The sequence below is a fragment of the Scardinius erythrophthalmus genome (assembly GCF_964197995.2).
Source record: "Scardinius erythrophthalmus genome assembly, chromosome: 10".
NCBI lineage: Eukaryota > Metazoa > Chordata > Actinopteri > Cypriniformes > Leuciscidae > Scardinius > Scardinius erythrophthalmus.
Window position 1 is genome coordinate 45,425,073 of NC_138230.1, and position 26,589 is coordinate 45,451,661.

At 39.7% G+C, this 26,589-nt stretch overlaps 1 protein-coding gene across 3 annotated transcripts; it reads right to left on the minus strand.

Moving 5' to 3' along the window:
* Positions 1–1,525: 1,525 nt before the first annotated feature.
* Positions 1,526–26,580, minus strand: clspn (claspin). Of its 3 annotated transcripts, none has more exons than XM_081377221.1 (24): positions 25,787–26,580; positions 25,229–25,340; positions 22,890–23,236; positions 21,765–21,917; positions 21,615–21,671; positions 20,977–21,049; positions 18,688–18,790; positions 17,790–18,250; positions 16,983–17,171; positions 13,835–13,995; positions 11,585–11,766; positions 11,431–11,483; positions 10,137–10,321; positions 9,258–9,780; positions 9,107–9,167; positions 8,057–8,156; positions 7,283–7,386; positions 6,844–7,005; positions 5,058–5,179; positions 4,844–4,971; positions 4,488–4,611; positions 4,211–4,287; positions 2,943–3,104; positions 1,526–1,835 (listed from the first exon to the last, which is right to left on the minus strand). In XM_081377221.1, the coding sequence occupies exons 1-24, from the start codon at positions 25,808–25,810 to the stop codon at positions 1,722–1,724; spliced, it is 3,777 nt and encodes a 1,258-aa protein (XP_081233347.1). In that variant the 5' UTR covers positions 25,811–26,580; the 3' UTR covers positions 1,526–1,721. The 3 variants fall into 3 exon arrangements, with proteins under 3 accessions (XP_081233347.1, XP_081233349.1, XP_081233348.1); XM_081377223.1 differs by having other exon boundaries at positions 26,348–26,446; XM_081377222.1 differs by having other exon boundaries at positions 1,534–1,835; positions 7,283–7,383.
* Between the last annotated feature and the right edge of the window lie 9 nt (positions 26,581–26,589).

Here is a 26,589-nt window from a genome sequence, read left to right on the forward strand (position 1 = left end):
ACGCCACATGCATGAGGCCGTGCGGTGTAAGCATGGCACTGCCAGAGAGCAAGCTGTTGTGTGTGTGTGTGTGTGTGCTCAGCCTGCAGTTATGACCCATTTCCCTCAGTTCAGGCGCAGTGTTTGAGCCGTGACAGAATCCCTGAGGGACTCGCTGTCAAACGCTGGCACACAGATCCAGTGTGGCACATCCGAGCGGCTGCCCAGAGCCACACACACACACACACACACACACACACACACACACACACACACACACACACACACACACGAATTTGTTTCCTAGTTTGACAAGGTCAATTATCTTCAAAAGAGCATTTTTTAGGGATCACGGGTTAAAATAAAATGTTGCATGGTCAACATGTTGCAGAATCCAAAGCTCGCTTAATAATGCGCGTCACAAATGAACCCAGGATCAAATGATTGTGATTTTAACAGTAAAAATGCAGTTTTTAAACCGGTTAACAGAAAGTTTCCGGACTATATACTGCGAATAACTGTGATAGATCTAACTGTACATTTACAGTAAAACACTGATAAATTCAGTTTTTGGAAGTGAAAAATAAGTCGGTGTATAATTTACAGTGAAAAAACAAATTAACATTCCCACAATTCCCTGCGCGACACTTCACATTTGATGTATTTTTGTTGAAATATCTTTCTTCTAATCAGTTATGTGCATTAGGGTTACACTTAATGTTGTTAAATAAATGTTTATTGCATTTTTAAAATGTCCTGTGTTACCATGACGGTGTTTAGTGTGTGTGTGTGTGTGTGTGAGTGACACTCTGCAGCTTCTAAATATTAATTTTCTTGTGGAAAATCTGCTTGTGATGAGCTTTGATTGATCATGTGACTCATCTCCACTGTGATTGGTGTTGTCAGTGTGTTACAATTGTAAAACACAGATATTAGTACCTCAATAGGTCGATAAATTAACTTATCAGTTAATGAAATGTTTTTTACTGTAAATTAAGTCTGTAAAACCTAAAATGTTGCTACCGTATTTTTTACGGTAAATGTTCGTGAAGCCACAGCTGCCGTTTTATTACCGTTAATTTAACGGAATTATTTTTACAGTGAATACAGGAGTGGATCTCAACAATTTGTTTCCTTCAAAGCCCCTCATGGTTCATAACAATATTACAATCTCTACCCCATAACATATTTTAGAGCCTGACATGATTAGAAAGATGTAGATCCATTATTAAAAAATAACCAAAAATAAATAAATAAAGTGTTTGTCCTCTTAGAAGTGTGTGGAGGGCCTCTGGTGGCCCCGGACCCCTGGTGGAGAACCACTGCAAAACAGCCACAAATTAGTGCCTAAAGAAAGGCTGATTAATGGAATAAAATTTAAATAAATGACAGAAAAACAAGGAAGGCTTTGGTTCAGAAGCTGAGAAGAGCAGATTAATCCCTCATATAACGAGTAGCAGATCTCTGACGCCTAAACACGTTCGTCCGGATAAACTTCACTTAAAGTAGGTTAGGATAAACATTAAAAGGCAGTAAAAATGCATATAGCTGTGATGATTTAAAATACACTTTAATTTACAATTTTATAAAAACAAATAAAATTACATCACTTAAAAGACAAAAATCGCAATATGTACATGATACACATAATCTAAAACAAGTCAGACTCATCATAGCATTCAGTATGGACAAATATAAGTATGTACTGATTGTTAGTAATACTGTGAGGGATGCTGGGACGGTCAGTTCTCCAGGAAGCTGAAGATGCTCCGTGGAGGTCCGGCCGGCTTGATGGCGTTCCCGAGACACGGGCGTTTGGCAGCAGGACCGGCAGAGTCCAGTCCTCGCTTCTTCATCTGATAAAGTAATTTACTCATACTTCAGAACAGAGCATCACACACCATCACAGTTACACATCTCTCTCTAGTGCTGACACTGAGCTGTGATCATCATGCTGAGGCTACAGCGCCATCCAGTGGCGCAGTTATGAACTACATCCAGGAATTATGAACGGCTCTGGTTTATGTTATATGTTATGTTAACTCCAAAGTAAAATATCCCTCTAAAGGTAAAGCATAAATAACAAACATCTTAAAGAATGACTTCACTTCAGAATTAAAATCTCCTGATGATTCACTCTCCACACGTCATCCAAGATGTTCATTTCTTCAGTGGAAAAGACATTAAGGAAAACATTCCAGGATTGTTCTCCATATAGTGTCTTCAATGGGGTCCAACGGGTCGAAGGTCCAGATGTGAGTTTCAGTGCAGCTTCAAAGTCTCGACACGATCCAGCCGAGGAATAGGAGTCTCATCTAGACACACCAGCGGACATTTTAGAAAATAAAATCAACATTTATAAACTTAACCACAGATGCTGGTCTTGCTCTCGCTGTGATGCGACACACATTACGTAATCAGGTTGAAAGGTCACGCGGGTCAGAAATGTAGAGTAGAGCAAAAAACTCATTTTCTCCTCCAACTTCAAAATCGTCCGACATCGTTGTTTTACCTTTTATTTATTTGTTTTGTAAAAGGTGTTTGACTCAGTCTTTGAACGTTCTCTTTGTAAACACTGGGTCTGTTCTTACGCCTACGTCACGCTTGACCTTTCAACCTGATGATGTAATGTGTGGCGCATCACAGCGAGTGCAAGACCAGCATCTGTGGTTAAAAACAAGTTTATTTAGTTGTAAAATGTCCGCTGGTTTGTCTAGATGAGACTCTTATTCCTCGGCTGGATCGTGTCGAGACTTTGAAGCTGCACTGAAACTCACATCTGGACCTTCGACCCGTTGGACCCCATTGAAGACACTATATGGAGGAACATCCTGGAACGTTTTCCTTAATGTCTTTTCCACTGAAGAAAGACAGACATGAACATCTTGGATGACGTGTGGAGAGTAAATCATCAGGAGATTTTAATTCTGAAGTGAACGACTCCTTCAGTGATCGAGCTGTACCTGTTTTCTGGGTCCCTGTGACGTCGACGGCTCCTTCTCCGGGGACAGGGTTTGGAAGAGGAACCCTCGTGAGTTCCTCGGGGCCAGCGGGTTACTGTCCGAGATATTGGCCAACTTCTGCAACACCGCTCGAGGATGGCTGAGCAACGAGCCTCTCTTCACCTGCACACCAGCGAGAGAGAGAGTGGGATAGATGGACATTACATTACAAAAAATACAAATATATAAATACAATAAAACCAAGAAAATCAAAAAAAGAAAATCCAAAACCTTTTCAGGGATAATCTTACTAAATAAAGTCCTTAAGTGAAATAACTTGATAAAGATCCTTCTGCTAGAGTTAAACCCAGGACAGTCCAATAGCAGGGGAATCTCTCAACACATGCCTAGAGCTGGCCTTCACCTTGAGTCAAACCTGCGTGACCTATACGCCCTCTGGTGAACACCACTGGATCAGATCTAGGTTTAAGAGTGACTAATACTCTGTTTGAAATTTCTGGATGAATTTCATATAGCTTATTATTATTTCATCTAGAAAGCTTATTTTATTTCAGATTTATTTACTATTTTTTAATGCAATTTTTTTATTGATTCTATATTTATTTATTGTATTTACCTTTAAATTACTAGATTTGATCAATAAATAATAAATAAATTGTAATTCAAGCACATTCCTTCAACTTAAATTCAAAATAACTCAGAATTTCATGCATAACCCTTTTAATTCAGCTCTAAATATCTTACATTGGGTGTCTCCCGACCTCTTGTGGAAAACTAATAATATAAGATGATATTTCATGACTCTAGATGGCCTTATATCTCTATATGGAGCGAATGAGAAGTTCCTCTGGGTCCTAGAGTCAGTTCTCTTCAGTGTGCGTTCAGATACACATGTAGACATTATACAATAATTTTGTGGTAAAGTTTTAGCAATTTTAGTTTGAATTTTGAGCATTATTAGGTTTTTCTATGTGAACTGAAGCATTCCTCGCATTCCATTCATTCCTAACGGGGTCAAATTGACCCGCGAGTGAAAGATTTGTTACTTTTCTAAATTTCTGCCACATAACTCATGTAGTTTCGGGTCAAAATGACCCGAGGGAAGGAAAATTAAGTTGAAATAATGTAGGCTAACAGCTTCAACAGAAGCTCGTAGCTCAGAGTACGTTATCATTAAAAATCTGTTTCCCTATAGAGAAAATGAATGGGGTTTTGTCCCAGAACCCGAGTGTTGCGCTTTACACAGGAGTGTGTGTCGAGTTACTGACCACAGTGGGCTGGAATGGCTTTCTGAACTGGTTGGTGTTGGGAGCCGCTTTCTCTTGCAGAGGAACAGCTGGAGGGTCTGGAAACAGGAGAAACAACTTCAATACGGGCTAAAAACCTTCAGCTCTTTCATTATCAGCGTGTCCAGCAGAAAGAAACACATAATAACCAGCGCCGCGGGGGGTTACACACCGCACAGACAATAACTAAGTCAGTATTGATTCTGAAATGTAAGTTCAGCTTGTTCTTGTTCAGAGAAATGCCAGTGCATGTGCGCACCTCTCTTCTGGAGCGTCTTAGCCGTTAGCTTCTTGGCTAGCTTCATGAATTGACTGTCCTCGTCTCCAATCTTCTCTTCATCTTCTGCATCTGCATCCTCTCCCTTCTTGGCCCGAGCTTCGGTCTACAGAACAGAGCCCGAGTCAGATCGGCACGAGCATGCACACTGAACACTCAGGGCTGGGCAACGACTACTCTCATCCAAAAGTTTGTGTCTACATAATATATGTGTGTGTGTGCTGTGTGCAATTATTTTAAATACACACACATGCATGTATATATTTAAGAAAATGTGTTATTTAAATATAAAATATTTATATATATAATATAAATTATGTATAAAACCTCACACGCACCTGTTCTCTCATCCACTGATCCCTCTCGATCCGTTCTTTACGTCTTTGTAATTCAATTTGATCGATTTCTTCATCTTCCTCTTCCTCGTCTCCGTCAGGACCCATTCCACCAAACTCAAAGTTATCATCTGGTCAAAACAGAACAACGGTACAATCATGCTTTTATTCCCCTCAATCTGAGCATCCTGAGGTGCGGATCACCAGCCGAACTCACCGATGTTCTTCCAGCGGAAACGACGAGCTCGTCCGGGTCCGTCAGAATGCAGATCTCCATCAGCGAGATACCGCTCCTGATAAAGCCTCAGTTTACGCTTATCATCATCCAAGATCTGCTTCCTGAAGGGAGAAGATAATAATGAGCCTCATGTCCTTTATTTAAAGACCATGGTGTCTGTACAAGGAGAAGTGCAGTTATGAGGTTTAGCAGGGCTTGACATTTAGCCTTTTCATGTAAATCGGTCATTCTTCAGTCAGCTCTGACATATTTATGATAATTTAACGATGATGAAATTTTCCCTAATCGTTTTAAATATGTGCTTCATCTTTCATTTTAAATTCTTAAATATAATCAATTAAATTAGAATAAGACACTATAGAGCTGTTACCAATAAAATAAAATAAAATTAAAAGCATTAAATGTTATGACTTTCTGAATATACAATTCAAACGCAAAACTAAACCACCAGTAGGTGGCGGCAGGTGACCGTCTAAATGAGTGAGTCATCGATTCGTTAAATCTGCTGATTCGTTCAGGAATGAAACGCGGTTGAGTGTTGCTGTGAGATGCGCTGTGGTTCTGCTGAGATCTTTGTTTGGAACTATTTTGGCTGCTGAAACAGAACAAAAACAGTCAAGATTGCATCTAAAATGCAAGTAACTTAATATTAAGTAATATATTAACGGTCATATGAAATCGTGATGGTATTCAGCACTCTTGGTCGTGTGCTGTTGCTTAACTGTATCATATGTTATAAATAAAGAAACTCTGTTAACATGATTCTGCGAGTTTTAATGTGAGCCGTTTCCATTTCTCCTCATGAGGCTGTGAGAGCCTCAACGGCACAACTGTGTTACCTTTAGAACATTACATTTTATATTATTATTCACTATCAATCGCCACTTACACTTAAAAGAACGCAGAATCATTCTTGCGGTTTGGTGATTCCCTAGTTATTTTGTTGTTGTTGTTGATGTTTTAATCAGGCTTCTGTCCGGTCGGGCAAGTAAAAATCTTTCACTCGCCCCTTCAAAAAATCCACCTGAGTATATTGAATATAATTTTGAGCCCTGTTTAGTGTATTTATACCAATTTTTTGGAGTTGACTGACTATATAGCATGAGCTTGGGTAAATAGGTTGACTCCTCCACGTGGTAAATTGATGTCACAACAATTTTGTCTAGTAGCAGCCAACATGCGCACTTATGCCTTCAACAGTAAAATGCAAATCTACCAAACAAGCTTTTCAGCTGTAGAGCAAGTCCTCACCTGTTCCAGCTCCTGCTAGAGGCAGGGTTCCCAACCCTCGGCTAACCTCAAACTCAAGGACTTTCCAGGTCCAATACCCTCAAATTCAAGGACATTCATATCAAGTGAGAGCAAGGTTACATTGTGTTACCTTGTAAGATACATTGTTACAGTTTTGAGCGTGTGACCGTCATGGCAATGTACAACACACAGCACCTCACGCGGGAAACACTTAACGCAACGCGTAAATGTGCGTAACTAACGGTAATCAAGCAAGCTAGTGCGCATCGGCCACGAAGTGTTGGTGGAATAACACATTAGCGGACCGGAGGGAATAATATGGATTTGGAAAACTTCTTGCACAAAATAAACTCAAGCGGTTTCCAGGACCTGCATCTGTGTGCGCTTACTTTCAAGAACATTCCAGGGCCTTGAAATCTTTTTTTTTTTTTCAGATTCACAAACTTTCAAGGATTTCAAGGACCCGTGGGAACCCTGTACAGAGCAACTCAAAGTCAAAGATGACATTTCTTACATGTGAATTTTGTTAACTTGGTCCATGAGTTCCTCATCTGATGGCAACTCTTCTTGTATCTCCTCCTCCTCGTATTCATCACCAGCTTCATCATCCTCATCCTCGCTGCCTACATCACTGCCAGAGAGCTCCGCCTCGGACTCCACAAACTGGGCCATACGGCTGTTGGGACACAAATAACACGTATAGATGCCAATATACACATATAAAATGTATTCATTAGCAATAATTCAACGTCTGTCACACTAATATACAGTAGTCAACATTTTAAGTGGATCAAAACCTTTCTTTAAAGTTATAAATGAATTTTGAACAATACCTGTTCTTGTCTTAGAACAACTATGATGAACTTTTTTGATCCACTTCAAATTTTGACTACTGTACTTTCAAGTAACAGTTGCATTATTCAGAAATCTCTGAAAATCCTAAATAGACCTACATTTTCTTCTTGCCAGGGCGTCGCCCAAACACCGCTTCCCGTTCCTCATCCTCTTCATTTTCAGTTTCCTCCTCTTCGGGATCTGATTTATCCTCATTTTCCTCCTTAAATAAAACAAATGGTTATATTCCCCTTGTCGTGAAAATCCAGCGTTTAATGTTGTTTATGTGTCTATGTGGTGTGTTTAATCTGCTTTAAGTCAATCCATGTGTAAGTTCATAAGTCGACAGCATTGCTGAGTATTTCCTCCTTAAAACTGCAGTGAACCAAAGACAGTCTCAAACACACGCTTTGAAATCGCTGGTGTTTCTGACGTCACAAACTACCTTGTAACCAATCAGATCAACGTGTGATCGTCAACCAGTGGATCTCTGAGCTGAGTGAGTGAGTGGAGGCGGGGCTCATTTGCATATTCATAGAACTGCTGATACTAAATGAGGCAAGGGTGTCGAGTTACATTCAAGATATTTTAAGCCATGAAGCACTTTTTTTCCAGGAAAAAACATTTAAATATGTAATTTTGGTGATCAAAGGAGAGTTTTAAGGGATAAAATTGACTACAGGGGGACTTTAACGACACTGAGCATTGAAAAGACTAGTGAACAAATACAGGCAAAACAGAAACATATTCACAAGATTAGCTGCAGTGTGTTATTACTGTGCCACCATAAATCACTAATTACCTAGTTTTCCAAATACTCATTTTCTGCACCACTGGTTGAACTAATGTTGCCACATTGAGCAAAGCAATTTCTATTATTTTCTAACATCTACCTTTTCACTGAGGCTGTCTTCGTCTGACACGAACCGAAACTCACAGTCGTCCTCCTCCTCCTCTTCCTCTTCCTCTTGTTCTTCGGTTAAGTTCTTGTCCCTGTTAATATGGGCACAGTTAGAAGCAAGTAGCATTCGGAGGGACAAAATACAAACAAATGAAGAATACATGTAAACTGATTATTAGGCTTGGGTATCGCTTGAATTTTAACGATTCCGATTCTGCTTATCGATTCCTAATTTCAATTCCAATAAGGTAAAAAAAACCTAGATATTCACATTTAGTCTGATTGCAAAACATTAATTGTAACTGATTATGAACAAAAATCAACAGGCTGAAGAACACTTACACAAGGAACGTAATGTGGTTTAAAAATACCATAGAAAAAACAACCAGATTAACTAACAATGTTATTAAAAACAAGTAAACACTGTAATTAAACAAGAACAAATATAAAAAAAATTGCAATCGCAACAAATATATACAACGGACTAAAGATACGATTGAAATAAACAGTGTTTTAAGATTTTCAGGTACAGAAACTAATCAAATGTAAAATAACACTGCACTTTATAAATAAAATATACATTACAAATATAGTTATAAAAGTTATTCAGTGAAGAATGAGTGAATTTTCTCTTTGTCTTCTGTTGTTTGATTAGTGTTATTATAGCAGGAATATTAGGCTGTTGTCACTTTAAGAGCTGCACTAATCCAACACACACACACACACACACACACACACACACACACACACACACACACACACACACACACACACACACACACACACACACACACACACACACACACACACACACACACACACACACACACACACACACACACACACACACACACACACACACACACACACACACACACACACACACACACACACACACACACACACACACACACACACACACACACACACACACACACACACACACACACACACACACACCTTGAAACTGAATGGTTTCTGAGATGCGCACAAAGGAATGTAAATGGTTTGATTCCCAACCCCACTGATTATAGCTGGTTACCTGTTTGTTTCGGACGGCTTTTCAAAGGCAGGACTGGAGACGGATCGCAGTGACGAAGCAGCTAAAAAGAGGTTATATAATAGTGTTATCTACAAAACTTGAACGTGTATCCTTTCGCCCTCAGTGTAAACAACAACAAAGCAAGACTTACACGGGCTTCCGGTGAACTTGCCAGAACAGAGCGCCAGCAGCTGGTCCATGTCGCTGCTCTCTCCTCTCCGCTCTTCTGGCTCTGAAGTCCCGTTCTTCTCCCTGGGCTTCCCGGCCGGCTCCTCGGGCTGAGTGGTGAACGCTCCCGAACACAAACCCATCAGCTCATCCTCCACTCCAGGCTGGGTCTGGCCCGACCCGAAGGCCCCGGAGCAGAGCCCCAGGAGCTCGCCCATGTTGGCGTCCATGGCGTTCTCGTCCAGGCTGTCTAGTATGAGCTGGCGTTTGTGGGATCGGCTGGGAACGCCTCGAGGGCCGGCGTTCAGGAAGCCATCGGCGTCCAGCAGCTGAGAGTGTGTGTCGGCATCGAGTAGCTGAGAGTGTGTGTCGTCCTCCAGAGAGAAGCGACCCTGGGAGTCTCCGGCCCGGGTCACGGCACACTCGCTCGGGGAAGAGGGAGCGTAAAGGTCCTGGGAATCCTCCACCGGGAGCGAGAGGGAGGGTTCCGACATCTTACCCGAGCTCTGAAGAAGAAGATTCATTCATTCATATTAAGTATCTGTTAAACGAGCAATATAACAAATCATCATCGTCATATACAACTGACCAGTTTCCTCTTTACCAGGTTTATACACAGTACTAATGTAGTAAGACAGTGGTGGCGGAACGGATCACAAAATTCACGGTTCGGATCATTTACGGTTTTAGAGACACGGATCGGATCAGCAAATAAAATAAAAAGGGGGGGGGGTAACTTTGCTTTTCATTTATTACATGAAGCTCACTTGAAGTTCTTCGACACCACATCAAAAACTACTCGCCTAACAGACAAAGGTCAAACATGTTATAGAGTCCCACTTGAGTGCAGTAAGAGGCTCACCTTGGAGGCGGAGCCGAGGAAGCTGGGCCTGAAGAGGCAGGGAGAGGGAGAGCGAAACACACTGTGGGACAGGCCTCGACCGGCCGCTCGGTTCACTGGCTGATATGATGGGATCATCGAACCCATCAGCTCAAAGCTACTGTTGTGACTGCTGTCCTTCGCCAACGACAGGGTGTCATCCTCCTCTGTGAAGACAGCCCAAGTTCAGTCTGAGGTCACATGCATTTCATATATAAATAGGGTTAGGGCGACAAATTTCATATATAAATAGGGTTAGGGCGACAAATTTCATATATAAATAGGGTTAGGGCGACAAATTTCACGGTTCATTTAGATTCACAAGAATCAGGGTTTGTACAGATACGGTAAAAAGAAATTCCAGGACTTTTTAAAGCACTACTTTTTGGTTTTCAAAGACCAGAGATTGCACTTATCAAACAATATCTTAAGATTTTTTTTTTTTACTCAAATTACAGATATAAGGTATCCAAAATGCAACTTGCAACATATTAAATAATATATATATATTAAATACAAAGCTTATAATCTATTATTGTTCAATAAATCATATTTTATATTATAATGTTGGTGTACTTCGTATCGAGAAAAGGTCTGATGGGGGTTTTTCAGATGGGCTGCACTGCTAACTTTGCGCTAAAAGATTACATTTGTGCTTCATACATATATTATATATATATATTTTAAATAAGTCAAGCACTTTTCAAGTACCTCTTCATAAATATGTCTGTTTTCAAGGGTTTTCCAGGACTACAATTTCAAAAAGTCAAATTCAAGCACTTTAAGCACCTTGTACGAACCCTGAAGACTATGATTCAATTCATTTACAATTACGATATATCCATTTTAATATATATCGATTACATGAGAGACATGATTGAATTCAGAAAGCTGTTCTGTATCTTTCATCATTCCTTCTGATGTTCATTGATGTTTATTTGCTGCTGTAACTAGTAGTAAAGAGGAAGAGATGATCGCTACATTAAAGAGACACAAACACACATTTATTGCTTAAATTTATTAATAAAACGGACAGAATTTGAGAGCTGAGACTTCGTTTCATATCAAAAGTATGGAAGCTTATTGTGATTATTGGATGGCGGGAGCTACGAATAATGTTTAGTGAAGATTTGTTCACGCAAAACATAATAGACTAAAAGATTGATTCTTGGGATTTAAGAATCAATATCGGTTCATCAAAATTAAAATAGATTCAAATTGAAAAAACAATATTTTCAACCCAAAACGGTTGTGTTTAATATCCATATTCACTCACCCATTTTACTGTATGCTTCATTGCCAGCAGCTCCTGATCTTCTCACACCATCCCTGGACAGAAGACATGATATTAGTATGGACTGCAGAAAGAGTGTTGCAGCCTGACTGTGAGACGAACACACACACACACACACACACACACACACACACACCCTGTGCGGGAACAGGAGTTTCCGGCGAACAGCATTAATGTTCCGTCGGCGTCTGCAGGAGTCGGAGAGGCACTCTTGAAGCCTGGAGAGGGGCACGTTTTCACCGAAACCTCATCTTCACCTTCCTCCTTGTCCAATGCCTCCTCTTCATCACCACCACCCCCCAACAATTCATCAACACCCTGAAAGGAATGGAGCAAACCGTTAAATATATGACTGTGAATTGAGAGAAGTCACATAGAAATACAGTGTTTCCCCTAGGATTTTTCAGGCGGCGGGCGTGTTATGGAGACGCGGTGTCAAAAATGTTGTAATCAAAAAACATGTCTGATTAATTGAAATCATGAAACTTATACAATTATTAAACTTTACAAAAAAAATATTTTTTTTTATTCTATGAAATGTTTTTTCCCCCACACAAATTCTGTTTTTTTTTCTTGTAATCAAATGAAGACATAAAACATATAAATAAATACATTAAATACATGTAAATAAATTTCAATCATGAAATTAAAGTCCCTGTAAAGGCAATTCAAAAAAAAAGTTCTAAACACATTATAAATGTTAGAAATGTATTGCTAAATCATATTACAAAGACTATGCACTGTAAAGTACTGAATTGTGGAGTTAGACCGTTAAACAGTTTTTCACCGTTGCTGTGTTCCGGATTTTTTGGGCGGGGCTAAAACGGGGGCTCGATGACGCACTGAGGCCCCCTGAGCTATTGGACACGCCCCTACTTGATGACGCACTGGAGCCCCATTCGCATCAGTTTGCAACTCAATCGCGAGTTACTGTCAGTACGATTATTTACTACATCCTACAGTTTGCTAGCTAGCTATGCCTTCGTCACGGAAATGCGTATTACCTGGATGCGATCACGTACAAAACAGATCGGTGTCCTTATTTAAATTTCCGAAAAACTATCATATCAACAAGAGGTGGATTAATTTTGTGAAGAGCCACATGATGGAGAGCTGAGGATCACCGCCAAAACCCGCCTCTGTAGTGATCATTTTACATGATTTCGTCGGAGACAACTGGGATTCATTCACTGATAATCCGCTGTTACTGGTGAATGTGGCCGAACCGACTATCTCCCGCCTCGGCCTTCATCCTCCCGTCGCGCCGACAACTGGTGCCATCGTCGGCAGTGCGTGCCCACCAATGAGTGTAAGTTGCCTTGTGTGCTTATGTCATAATTATAGTAGGTAGTCCAGGCTCGAACATGTATGGCTTTGTAAAACAAATTAAGCTGCTAGGAGCATCCATTCCGGCTGTAGCGGTGACAGTTGAGTGTTGTTGTGAGTCGACGGCAGCGTGCTTTCCCGCGAGTGGGCGTGGTTTCAGCGCAGCCAGCGGACACGCCCCCAGCGTTTGAGAGCAGAGACTACTGCTCATTTTTTCAAGATTTTGATCGCTTATTTGATGTACTTGCCGGCTTTTTTTATCATTAAAATTTGACTGGGTGGCTAATAACACATTTTTCTGTGGTGTGACAAACTCAGAACACATACTTAATTTTGACTTTACAGGGACTTTAAAGAAACTTTCTGTCAAACAACGTGCTGCACAAGTAGCTTTAAAACATGGAAGAAAAATGTATTATTCCTTAAATTAAGTTTTGATGAGAATGTATTTGTATCATTGAGACGCATCTAAGTTCTTCTGTACAACAGTGATATATTCCTGTCGAGCTAAACCGAACTTATGATAACAACAGAAGGATGGGTTATCTGGACGGGTTGCCGTGAAGACCTTTGAGTTTCTGTGTTTTTCTCAAATGAAGCGGTGAAATGCTCACAAAGTGACTTTCAGAGCGGATCTAGAGTCTGGAGATGAAGTTCATGCATTCATGTCCTCATATTAGGCAAAAAAAAAAAACTCATTCGTGACAGTGTGTGTGTGTGTGTGTGTGTGTGTGGTAAATGAAACTGCGCGTCGTCTGCACCATTCATTCACACAGAACATGCAGGATTCATATTTAAATAGTCTTTTTGCGGTTTAATATTCACACACACACACTAGTCTATATCGCGATCTGATTTCAAGTGTTCTGAACTGCTGTCTATTTATTCATCCGTTTTTATGACTGGATTTGGCGATTACTTCCACGTTTTCTGCATTGCGAAAATCATAGCCTCTAGAGTTACTACATGGAGCGCGCATACGCTTTTTTTTTTTATATATATATTTTTGTCACTTTAACAATGGTAGGGGAAACACTGATATATTGATCTTTTCTAGTACCTCTTCATCCTCTGACTCGGTCATCTCTTCCTCCTCCTCCTCCTCGTCGCCACAATCCTCATTATCGAGGCGATGCAGAGCCGCTCTGCGCTCCCGCTCCTCCTTTCTGCGGATGGCCATGGCTTGTTGCAAGCGAGACTTCAGCAACACCAGCTTCTCCCCTAAAGAGATGCGCACGAGGAGTGAAAGAGAGAAGACATTACAACAGCTTCTACACCTGCAAATCACAGCATTGAGACACTAGGACACACTTACCAGCAAATGATCTAATTTAGTTGAATACAAAAACTTCACGATTAGGGCTGTCACTTTACGTTCGAAAATCGATTGCACAGTCGATCGGACCAACCAACGCAAGTTTCGAAAACGAAAATAGGGAATCGATTTTAACGGCCTTCTCTCGGAGCGCGTCCAGCTCGTCACGATACGCCCACAGCGAACGCGCGTCACACAGCGACTGCAGGCTCTGACACACACACACACACACACACACACACACACACACACACACACACACACACACACACACACACACACACACACACACACACACACACACACACACACACACACACACATCAGCAGATTATACTTCTGCATAATGTGTCTCTTTTTACTACAAAACTGTGAATTCTGCCGGTATTCAGACAGTCTCATGCATACAGACACCGATTCGGGCTACGGTCTACAATCGCCTTCGTAGGCGAAATTAGTTTGACTTTTCTAACCGTAAACACAGGCATGTTGAAGACTGCAGTGATGTTTCTCACTGATGTTACTCCTGTTTGTCATTGTGCACGAAACTTCACGCCAATAAATCATCAGGAATATTGCTGACTTGTGTGCGTCTCAAGCGCCCTCTTTACGTTCGTCCTAATGCCTGGTAGTCGTCCGTGGATTTGCCCATATTTGGCGTTTAAAATGGAAACGTCTTTAGACATGGAAAATCAATTTTACAATCGATTCAATGCACACTTATGTCTCAAATCGAATATGATTTTTTCACAAAAGTGACAGCCCTATTCACGATTTTAAAATATTTCTGCTTCAAACTACTTTTTATTTAATAATTATGTGTATTTTAAACATTGAATTAAATGCCAGATTGAATTTATTTTGCAATAAAATACCAATAAAAACCAGGAGTTGAGGGAGCCTAAATATGCACTCTTACAACATCGAAAACATATCACGATCCAAACAACAAAGTAAACAGTCATAAGTCATTAACGGTATATCATAAACAATAGTGTGACATAAATGAATGGCATTCATCGCGTGCAAACTGCTCTGAAACGCCTGTAGGGCTGCAGCTATCGATTCTTTTTGTAATCGATTAATCTGGCACTTAATCGATCGATTAATCGGATAAAAAAAAATGTTGTATTTTTAAACAACCAAAACAAATAATGCATAACGAAAATAATGTGGCTGTGAAATGGTCAAGCATTTGGCTTTTATTTCTCAAAAAAGAAAAAAAAAACAGGTATTTATTCCAACTCCAACATTTGACTCCAAAACTAAGCCTATTTATTGCCATTTTTACCCATTTAGTGTTTATAAGTGCCAGTGCCAACAATTATATAACAATACAGTTGAGTCAACTTACTGTAAAACATGTATAACATGTAAAACTATGAATACGTAGTAAATGAATGCGTAAATCATTTTGTTTACAAATTAGACGCTTTGCAGTTGTTATATAAATTTTAAAGATTTTATTTTGGATGTGTTCATTTTGATTATATTGGCTGGGTTTATAAAAGTTTATAAAATTGAAAGGATATCTTTGCCTGGTGCATTTGGAAACAAAGCTGGTCTATTTCTAAATGTAATCGCGTGCATCGCTGATGATCATACTGTCCGTGTGTTAAAAAAAAACTTAGATTAAACACACTCGCAACAGACACACCCCAGAGCGGAGACGTTACTGTGCGTTCACACCGCCGCCGACTTGAGCTTCCAAAGTTACCGGAAATCATTCATTTTCAATGGAAGCTGGCTTCTCTCAGCTGCAAGGAGCGTCAAATTCCTCGGCGTCGCGTTTTGGGCGTTTTGAGCGTCAATCTGAAAGTTGAGAGAAGCTCAACTTTATGGTAATGAGCTATGACGCGGTTCAGCGGCAAGCAGCGGCAAAACGCCAGCAACCAATCGGAATATAGACGTCCTTCGCGCTGGCTGATTCCGGAGAAACATACGATGTAAACTTTCGTTCCTACCAAAACATTAGTTCCGAGAAAAAATTATTAATTGCAGAGTTTAACCATCATACAGTGAAAGTGTATCATTTGCATGTGTTTTAAAGTCCTGTCAGCAAGAACGAGCAGAGAGAGAGAGATCCCCGGCCGCGCGCGCGCTTACTCACCCGAGCGCTGTCTTGAATGCAAGACTCTTGCTCTCTCTCTCTCCCTCGCGCATATTATTCAAAATCAATTGATACGATGGTGTCGAAAAAAAAACTCTCCAGTGATGAAATGTTTTCTGTGTTGACAAATCTTGCGCGATATCCTAAATTGCCGAATGCATTGCTTGTTTTTTCTGTTTACATTTCATGGTGTGACACTTCTCTTCTTCCATGATCGAACACAGAATGCTGCTACGTCAGAGCGGCCAAAGCGTCAACAAGCTTCCCCGTACTTTTTGACAAGCGTCTTTGACTGGGCGGCCAGAGCTTCTTTGCAGCTCAAGTCGGCGGCGGTGTGAACGCACAGTTACAGCGTTGCCGGCGGCACTGAGCGGAGTTTTGCCTGAACACTGAACAACGGTCCGTGTGAAACAATCAGATCCCTGCGCGTATAGTGCGCGTCATAGGAATTCAACGAGGAATTTTTGTAATCGAGTAACTCGATGAATCGTTTCAGCCCTAAACGCCTGTAAAACGTGCAACAATGCCACATTTTGACGTTGACTGTGCAGCGCTCACAATTAAATCCCCAATAATCACATTAAGCCACATTCCTGTTTTACAGCCTCAAATTTAAGTCCTCTTGAAATGATACTCAAGACTTTCTTTAATAAGATATTTATATTTGACAAAACTGACTTTTAAAAAACCACGTGGACCTACTTTTTATTCCAAAACACATTTTTCAGTTCACACACACATCTATTTTTAGTCGCACATGCAAGTTAAATGTTGAGCCTGTACCTGGTTTGACCTTCGCAGGCTCGTCCTCTCCCTCGTTGACCGTGATCGCGATCGACTCGGAGAGCAGTTCCTCCTGTCCTGAGGGGGCGCTGTCTTTCCTCACAACATTCAGCTGCAAAGTGCGCTCGCGTTTAGGCCGAGGAGCAGGCTGGACGTGCTTCATGAAGCGCTCCTGTAGTGCTTTCAGAGCTGTCACACACACACACACACACACACACATTGAAAGGGTGAAGGAAATTAAAACCAGGGTTTGTACAGCTTCTGTAAAATATAATTCCAGGACTTTTCAAGCACTACTTTTTTGTTTTTGCAGGACTACAATAAGAGATCTCACTTGTTGAATAATATCTTTACATCTTTCAAATTCTAAAAAAGTTAAATAAACTAATAAAACATAATACAAATAAAATGCAGCAGATGCAATAACTGCGGTAACTTTAACCATTGAAAAGATACTATGACAAGGACTTCGCTTTCTTATTCAAACTGATTTTTTTCCCTCATGAATATATGATTGAGCTGAAGAATGGAAGCTGTATCAAATACTTGGATATTAATGAGCAATATCACACTCATAGCCATACGAAACGGCTCTATATCTATATCAGTTGGGCTGCAGTGTTCATTTTGTGTCAAAATATTGTTTTATCAATAAAATTTCATATATATTTTCTTTAAATGATTCAAACACTTTTAAAGCACCTTCTCATAAATATGGCTGTTTTCAAGGGCTTTCCAGGACTTTCATTTCAGAAAGTCAAATTCAAGCACCGTGTACAAACACCATCATCATGTCCAAAACCTCACCTGGGTTCTCCTGAGGCGGCTCCAGCTGCACAAACGCCCCGTCGTCTGCACACAGCTTCGCCACCGGAGGCGGGTCGAGGCCGAGCTCGCGTAGTCTGGCTAGTTTATCCCTTCGGGGTTTGAGAACATGAGATGGCGTCTGAGCCGGCTGCTTCTCTCGGTCCTCGTCTGAATGTTCGTCTCCCTCGGCTCCTTGCTCAACGCGAGCGTCTTTATCGTGACCCACAGGTTTGAGTTCATCAGTGCTCGTTTCATGTTCTACCTGTGCTTCGTGGGAGGTCTGTGGTTTGCCATCATTAGTAGGACTGGCGTCCGTGTCTTCCAGAGACAGAGATGTTGTGGACGAACGGTTATCCAGAGAGGACTCTGTTGGAGGGTTTACTTCCTGCTGAGGTTTCGTGGCTTGATCTGGAGGTAGATGTGCATTAGTCTCTAAAATACAAGCCTGGTACTTGGCAGACCTTGAGGATGGGTGAGAAAGAGATTATTTTGGTTATTTCTATCGCTAAGTCTAGTCATGTCACCTTTATTTATACAGCATTTATATTTCAAAGCAGCTTTACAGAGATAACAGCAAAATAATGCAACAAAGTGTGTTTTGGCTGTACAGCAGATCTAGATAAAAAAATAGCGTCATAGTCCAGCTTAAGTAAGTTCAGTTCATTTTTTTTTTGTAAAAAAGTTATTAATTTAGTTCATTTATATATATAGCCGCTCTGGAGAAAACTGTGATGTCATCGTCAAGCTCATATAATGGTGTCAATGCAGGAGATCAATAATATTGTTGAATATTAAGTGAAAACTAAGCAAGCCAAAAGTGAACTAAAGGCGACAAAAGCGTATGCATGAGATAAATGAGTTCATTAGTGACAGAACTGATAAGACTTTAATCTCATACTTGAGCAAAGCCATGGCAGGACCCTCGGGGCGAGCTCTTCTCTTGAAGAACTGGTCGATACTTTTGGGTTCTGGCATGTGATATGGCAGATTCAGCATGGACTCTGCAGATACACAAGAGAAAGAAATGTAACTTTCCATGTTGATCAGAGTGTTTGTCCTAACCAGGCGCGACGGCAACACGCGACAATTCTAGTTTAGAAACTGTTTCTATTTTTCTGCGACATCGCGCTGGAACAACAAACACAAAGTGTGGCGATGATGATCTCAGGCGCTGTTTATCCGCTTTATTTAATGTTAAAAGCGTGTCATGTGACTCTGAATATCATTTAGTGCTCCAGCTTTGAGGCTGTAAAAGCAACAATGGATAATTCACCTCAGATCTTCAAATTAAACAAATGGAAACGAGAACGCTCAAACTGTGAACAAACAAGTGTATTCTTTGACAAAGATTGCTTTAGTAACTCAGTAGCCTATGTTTTTTTTTAAATGGATAAGTAGCTACATAATCAAATTCACAAATATTACACCATTTTCTTGCGAGTGGCGTCAAGATTACCCTCTAGTGCTGTGCATTTGCCACGAGACTCCGCCCACATGCTGTTCTGATTGGGTGTGATTTCTGATTGGCGTTGTGGTGTCTCACAGTCGCGTCGCATCTAGTGTGGAAAGACACACTGTGACACGCTGGAATCTTATCGTGTCGCGTGTAGTTAGGACACGGTGTAAGGAATTACCTTTATTATTATTATGAGATGATATTTGCCCTGTCTACACCTCCATTAATAATTATTAGAGGTCGACCGATTCATCGGTTTTGCCGATTAATCGGCACCGATAGTTGATTGGTGGAACTATCGTTATTGGCAAAAATACATACCGATAGTTTTTCCTGGTTGCGTCCCTTGTTGGAGCGGCTGAGAAGCGCGCGCTGTCATTCATTACACAGTAAGAGAGAGCGGAGAAGGGTCTGCTGGCATCATGCAGTACAAGAGCGGCCTCTAGAGGTGTAATAAAAACTATCGCTGATGCCTCGTGTTGTTTATTTCCACACGTGATGCTGCGTGCTGCACTGAGAGCACAAGCTGCGTGGAGAGCGCTCAGATGCGCGTTTAAACCACTGACAGCTAAAAGGTATTTTTTCATATCATTATAAAGCGATTAATTTGTTGACTAAATGCTGCATTAGTAGAGAAAGAACAGCACAACAGTTTGTTTGTTTGCCTTCGAGGCTGAGAGGACCCTAACATTAGTAGCACCTCAAGCGGTTAAAACACTGACAAAAATAAAATAAGTCCGACCCGAATGTTTAATGTCACAATTGTTAACATCTATTTGCATTAGTTTATATCCAGCTAGTCACTTTTATGCATTAAATATGCAGAGAAGTTGCATATTTAAAGCTAGAGACGTAAGATAGCAAACTGATATGTTCATTCAGCTGACAGAAACATAAATCAGAAAAGCATTCGATTTCGGTTATTTTTTCATCATCACTTTAATACATATTTTGTTATTTTGATTAGATAATCATCAAGTGTTTATAAAATAGAAGCAAAAGTGTGAGACTATACATGTAATATTTATGTCATTTCAATGCTCTAGCGTTGTAGATATTTAAAATATCTTTAAGCATGACGACTGTTTGGATTTATATGAAATGATAACACTTCCATATGTAACATTAACTAAGGTTAATAACTGCTGTATAAGGATTGTTCATTGTTTGTTTGTTAATTAACATGTACTAATACATTTTTAAATTAAGGTTTTTATTTGTTAACCATAGTTAGCCATCAAACTAACATGTTTGTTTACCATTTGTTAACCATCAAACTAACATGAATGATCAAGGTGCAATTTGTTTTTATTCAGTATCAATTTTAAAAACTATCGGTTGATTAATCGGTTATCGGCAAGTATGGCCCAACCTAGCTATCGTTATCGGTAAAATCCACTATCGGTCGACCTCTAATAATTATGGAGTAATTTTTTGTTTTTGGAAGAAGTCTCTTCTGCCCACCAAGGCTGCATTTATTTGATCAAAAATACTGTAAAAATTATGAAATAATATTACAAATTAAAAAAGCTGTTTTCTATATAGTAAAGTGTAAGTTATTCCTGTGATCAAAGCTGAATGTTCAGCATCATTACTCCAGTCTTCAGTGTCACATGATCCTTCAGAAATCACTCTAATATGAGGATTTGATGATCAACAAACAGTTTTGATTATTATCAGTGTTGAAAACATTAGGCTTCATATTTTTGTGGAAACAGCACAGCCACTGACCTCGGACCAGTCTCTGGCTCTCGCTGTGAAGCTGCTTGATTGCCTCCTTGCTGGCTCTCGCCGCTTTCCTCTCCTGAAAACACAGTTTGGTCAGTAAAAACACAAGTCAGTGATTCACAATTAACTAGGGGTGTAACAATATATCATGTCACAATATATCGCAACACAAAAATGAAACAATATGTATTGTGGATAGTTCACCCAAAAGTTTTCAGAGTTTTAGTGTCAGTTCTACATTAAACTGATATATATAATGTTGAATATAATGCAATGGGGGAATATTTGTGGCTCCTGATGATGCTAAATGTCTTGTTACAGGTAAAAGTGTCCTACATTATTTTAAATATATCTAGTCAGTGACTGAGATCAAGCATATTCGTCTAAAATAATTCAGTATTTTCAGCTTCAGAATCATGAATATGTTTATTCTGGTGTCTCTATTGTCCTGTGCTTTGAGTTTCCAGCACCAAGTCCAAGCCTGTTCATTTACACACACAAAACAACAGTGCATTTTTTGTTAACCTTTTACCATATCGCAATAATATCGTCTCGTGAGTTCAGTATCGTGATATGAGGGTCTCGTTACAGCCCTACAATGAACACAATCAACAACACCGCATGACCTTTAGCACGCCCACCTTTCGCTGTGGCTTGTTCTCTTGCTCCTCGTCGCCACTGAACTCAGACACACGAGCCTATAGACAAGCAATAATACAAAAGTAGCCATTAGTAGCGCATTCAGATTTGCGTCGACGTTTTGAACACGGAAACCTGTATTCTGCGCTTACTCTGTGCTTGGCCTTCTTTTTCACAGCAGATCGGATGGCATCAAGAGACTCTTCCTCTTCCTCCTCAGAGCCTTCCTCTAACTGGGCATCGAACAGATCGGAGTCTCCCAGCAAACAGCCGCTGTCATTCAGCGCTCTGATTGGAAGGGCCTCCTTAAAATAGGGAAAAACAAATGGAATTGAATAAATAAAATAAAAAGTATACTTGAAATAAATTCCCTTTTTCAATAATACATTGCAAATATACAAAAAAAAATGTAATTACTTTTATTAAAAGTATATTAGCATCATGCTTTTACCCATTTTCACAATACAACTATTAACACACTCTAAAATAATTGTACTTTAGTATATTTTCTAGAAATATGTTTTAGAAAAAATATACTTGAAGTGAAAATTAATTATTTTTGAAAAGTGTATTTACTTTAACTTACAAATATTTTAGTATATTTTTAACTGTGTGCTGGAAATGATCATTGTAACAATGCATTAAAAGTATACTTTAAAAATACATTATAGTACTCAATAGTATATTGTACTAAGTATAGAAAAGTAATATTTGTTTATTAATATGCATTTGTTATTGAAGACAAAGTGTGCAATTTGTAGTATTTGGAATAAGCTATATAAGGTATTACTGAGCATTTACTTTTTATTAAAATATAATACACTAAAAATACACTGGGTGTACAGTAGTACATATGAAAGCGCTATATAAATGCCTCATTCTATTCTATTCTAAAATATAATAAATATAATATGATATATCGCTAGTATGTTTTGAAGACACTCGTAATGAATTTATAATGTACTTGTAACACAAATAAAGTACACTTTAATATCACTAATCAAGCATGTAATTAGTCGCTTCACAGGCATATACTTGGAGTATACTTGAAGTTGTTCCAGTTTAGCACATAAAAGTACACTAATACACTTAAAGTTATGCTTTACTACAATTTAATCACAACTATAATATACTAGGTCAAAATTAGTTGTTTCAAAAAAGCACACTTCAAGTTATCTGATCATTAGCACACTTGAAGTACACTGAATTAGTCTAGTTTACTTCGTTCCTCCAGGGTTGTGAAACGCTCACGGTTGTTACATGATCCGAACACACACCTCTGTTCTCTCCTTCAGTCGCTTCACAAGAGCAGCGTTGCGTTTCTCTTTTTCTTTGCGTCTTTCTGACTTCTCCCTCTTCTTCTTTGCTTCTTTTGGTTTGCTTTGAACGTCCGCTTTCTCAGGCTCGCTCTCATCACTCTCCATCATCGAGATCCGGGACACTCGCTTCGCTCGCTTGTCTCTGATGCTCTGGGTCTCGCCGGTGTTCGTCTGCTCGTCGCTGGACTCGGACAGAACCAGAGCGTTCTCCATCCCCGCCTCTTCCAGATCCCCGTCGCTGTCGCTGTCCTGCAGGGCCTTCCGAGAGCGGCCCTTACGACTGACGGCGATCTCTTCGTCTGAATCTGGAACATAATGCATCTTTATTATAAACAATAGATTTAGGTGTCACTAATCAGGGGTGTGTTTCCCGTACAACGCTGTAACTCGCTGGATTATTGGTGGTGTAAACAATTTATTCTGAAGCAATTTTTCATCAGCGTTTTTAATCAGCTTTTACATAAATCTGCATTTGCTTTGAGAACGCGCAATAGTTCTGCTGGGATCTTTGTTTGGAACCATTTTCATTGGCGAAATAGAACAAGAACAGTCAATATTGTGTCTAAAAATGAAGTAACTATAAAGTCAATAGTCAAAATATGCATTTGCAATCGTGATCATATCTGGCAAAACAGCTCCTCGGTTATATCATGTTATACGCAAGAAAACGCAACATTTTGATATTTAGTTTCTTCTGTGAGAGTCTTTATGTGTGTTGTTACGCTCATTTGTTTTGATTTCTCCACGAAAGTCTCTCACAACGAGACAGGCAGCGCGAGTTTCAACAGCACAACCTTGATACCAGAAATACACTATTCATTATCAATCACCGTTTCCACTGAAACTATTAAAAACAGAATCATTCTTGCGTCTCGATGCTTCCCTAGTTATATTTAGTCACTGAAGTTTTAACCGGGCTACTTTTCCGGTCGGGCAAATAAAATACTCTTCCACTCAAATCCACTTGTCAAGCACTAGATCGGATGTTTGTGGTTTGCTATTGGTCGATCACACGCGAGTGACAGGTAGCCCCGCCCTCGCGCCAGTAAACACATCATCAGAGACAAGATGTCATTGCAAAAGGCTGGGGATTTTAATTAAAAATTACAAGGGCACATAAATAAATAAAACTAGTGATGTGCATGGACATTTATAATAAATACAGCACTGTTCCATAAAAATAAGATTTGTCAATTTTGATTTCATGGTGACTTTAAAAAAGGGATAGTTCACCCAAAAATGAAAATTAGCCCATGATTTACTCATCCTGAAGGCATCCTAGGTGTATATGACATTCTTCTTTCAGACGAATACAATCAGAGTTATATTAAAAAATGTCCTGGCTCTTCCAAGCTTAATAATGGCAGTGAATGGCCGTTTCTGTTTTGAAGTCCATAAAAGTGCATCTAACATCATAAAAGTACATTTATTCATCATAGTAGTGCATCTGTTCATGATAAAAGTGCATCTATCATCATAAAAGTGCATCTATCATCATAAAAGTACATTTATCCATCATAAAAGTGCATCTGTTCATGATAAAAGTGCATCTATCATCATAAAATTGCATTTATCCATCATAAAAGTGCATTTATCCATCATAGTAGTGCATCTGTTCATGATAAAAGTGCATCTATCAACATAAAAGTGCATCTATCCATCATAAAAGTGCATTTATCCATCATAAAAGTGCATTTATCCATCATAGTAGTGCATCTGTTCATGATAAAAGTGCATCTATCATCATAAAAGTGCATTTATCCATCATAGTAGTGCATCTGTTCATGATAAAAGTGCATCTATCATCATAAAAGTGCATTTATCCATGATAATATGATGTAGGACGCTCCGGTGAGAATATGTTCTATCCTCTGCGCTTCCACGTTCCACCGGACGTCGACATCATACGCAAGAACATCAGTCTCTCGCGAACGTGCGTACGACACTTAGCGGAAGTTAGAGATTACAGTTTGTAAAGTTTTAAATAAGGATATTTTTCTTACACAAACACATGGCTTCACTTTAATGATGGATAGATGCACTTTTATGATGGATAGATGCACTTTTATGATGGATAGATGCACTTTAATGGACTTCAATACAGAAACAGCCATTCACTGCCATTATAAACGCATACCATTATAATGCCATCATAATACATTTTTTAATATAACTCCTATTGTATTCGTCTGAAAGAAGAATGTCAAACACACCTAAGATGACTTGAGGGTGAGTAAATCTGATTAGCCATAGGCTAATTTTAATTTTTGGGTGAGCTATCCCTTTAACTCTCTTACCTTGTTGGCTCTCAGTGATCGTGTTGCTGTCAATCACCGCCTGCTCCATCGGGGATCCCATGCCACTGTCCGAATCACTCTCAGCTGTTCGTCTTTCGGACAGATCTACAGCCTACAACATATAACATTCACGTTTATATCATTCTGACAAACTACCAGTGCAAATAAAACCAATAACGTTCAGTTTGATGAATCGCGCGCTTTTGAAAACACAACAGAATGTAAACATCGCAATGGTGACTACATAACTAGCTACCTACACTGTAATTATTGCTCTTTTTATCTGCTGTAAACACTATATAGAATATAATAAAAAGAAATTCAAAATCTGGAAACAACGAGCATAAAAAGTTAGCGCAATTTCCCTCAGGCCTTAAGTTAGAAAGAACAGGATGAATAGCTAAGCTGGCTAGCTAAACACAAATAACCTGATGAATTCATTCAAAACTTCTATCACCTGTCGGGAGAATTATTTCTTAGCTTCTACTTGTTTACCGAATGTAGTCATTTATATGTATTTTTGAGGTAATTTGCAGTTATTGCGCTCTGATACGTTACCCGCTCACAGAGAAGAGAGCTCATCTTTCAGGTCGAGTCTTGAGCTTTATTCGGTGCAAAACTACATCAATCGCACAAGGAAGTCACTCCACCGACGTATAAACGTAGTAAACGCAATCTTTATATTGAATACGTCATAAAGTTAAAATGTAAATGTTATTTTTACAATGCCAAAACGTATACATCCAACTCCCGCCCGATAGCAATAGAACTTCAGCCTTCGCGCGCTGAGCTCGAGCGCTTTTCTTTAACTGACTACGTCATTCTCTTCGAGCCTCGCTATTGGACGAACGGTTGTTGGGCGCTCATGGGCTGTGCTGATTGGACAGGACTGTCAGCTGTGAAACACCAATAACGCTTAGGATTGGTCAACGCTGACTGTAAATGGACAACAACAGAGTTCCAGCAAATAATAGTGGGGCAGGAAGGATATCTCCATTATAAAGCACATCAGACGGAGGCTTTTTCAGCAAATAAATAAAGAACAAATAAAGATAACAAATAAAGAAAATACATTAATTTGTAATCGATCAATCAAGACACGTGCCGAATGTCACTTACAACAGAAATTAAAGGGCGCGTAGCAGATTTTCCCAGGATTTAGATGGTCCTGGTTCCTAAAATCAAATTAAGTAATAAAACACGCGACTTGATGAGCATTCGTGCGCCTCGCCGCCCAAACCTTTATCATTTTCCCTTTGAGTGTCAATGTGCGCGTCCACCAACCGAATTTCGCGTCCTCGCGCATGCGCACTTACAAATCCCATGGATCTGCTTTAAATCACTCAGAAGACAACGCAAGC

Bases quoted from the DNA above. Each gene is read 5' to 3' on its own strand.
- clspn (XM_081377221.1), bottom strand. From the start codon at position 25,810: ATGAGCTCTCTTCTCTGTGAGCGG. The intron at 21,050-21,614 runs GTGGGCGTGCTA...CTGTGTTTTCAG, and splicing joins AGAACAAGCCACAGCGAAAG to GAGAGGAAAGCGGCGAGAGC. The intron at 13,996-16,982 runs GTACAGGCTCAA...GCATCTCTTTAG, and splicing joins GCCTGCGAAGGTCAAACCAG to GGGAGAAGCTGGTGTTGCTG.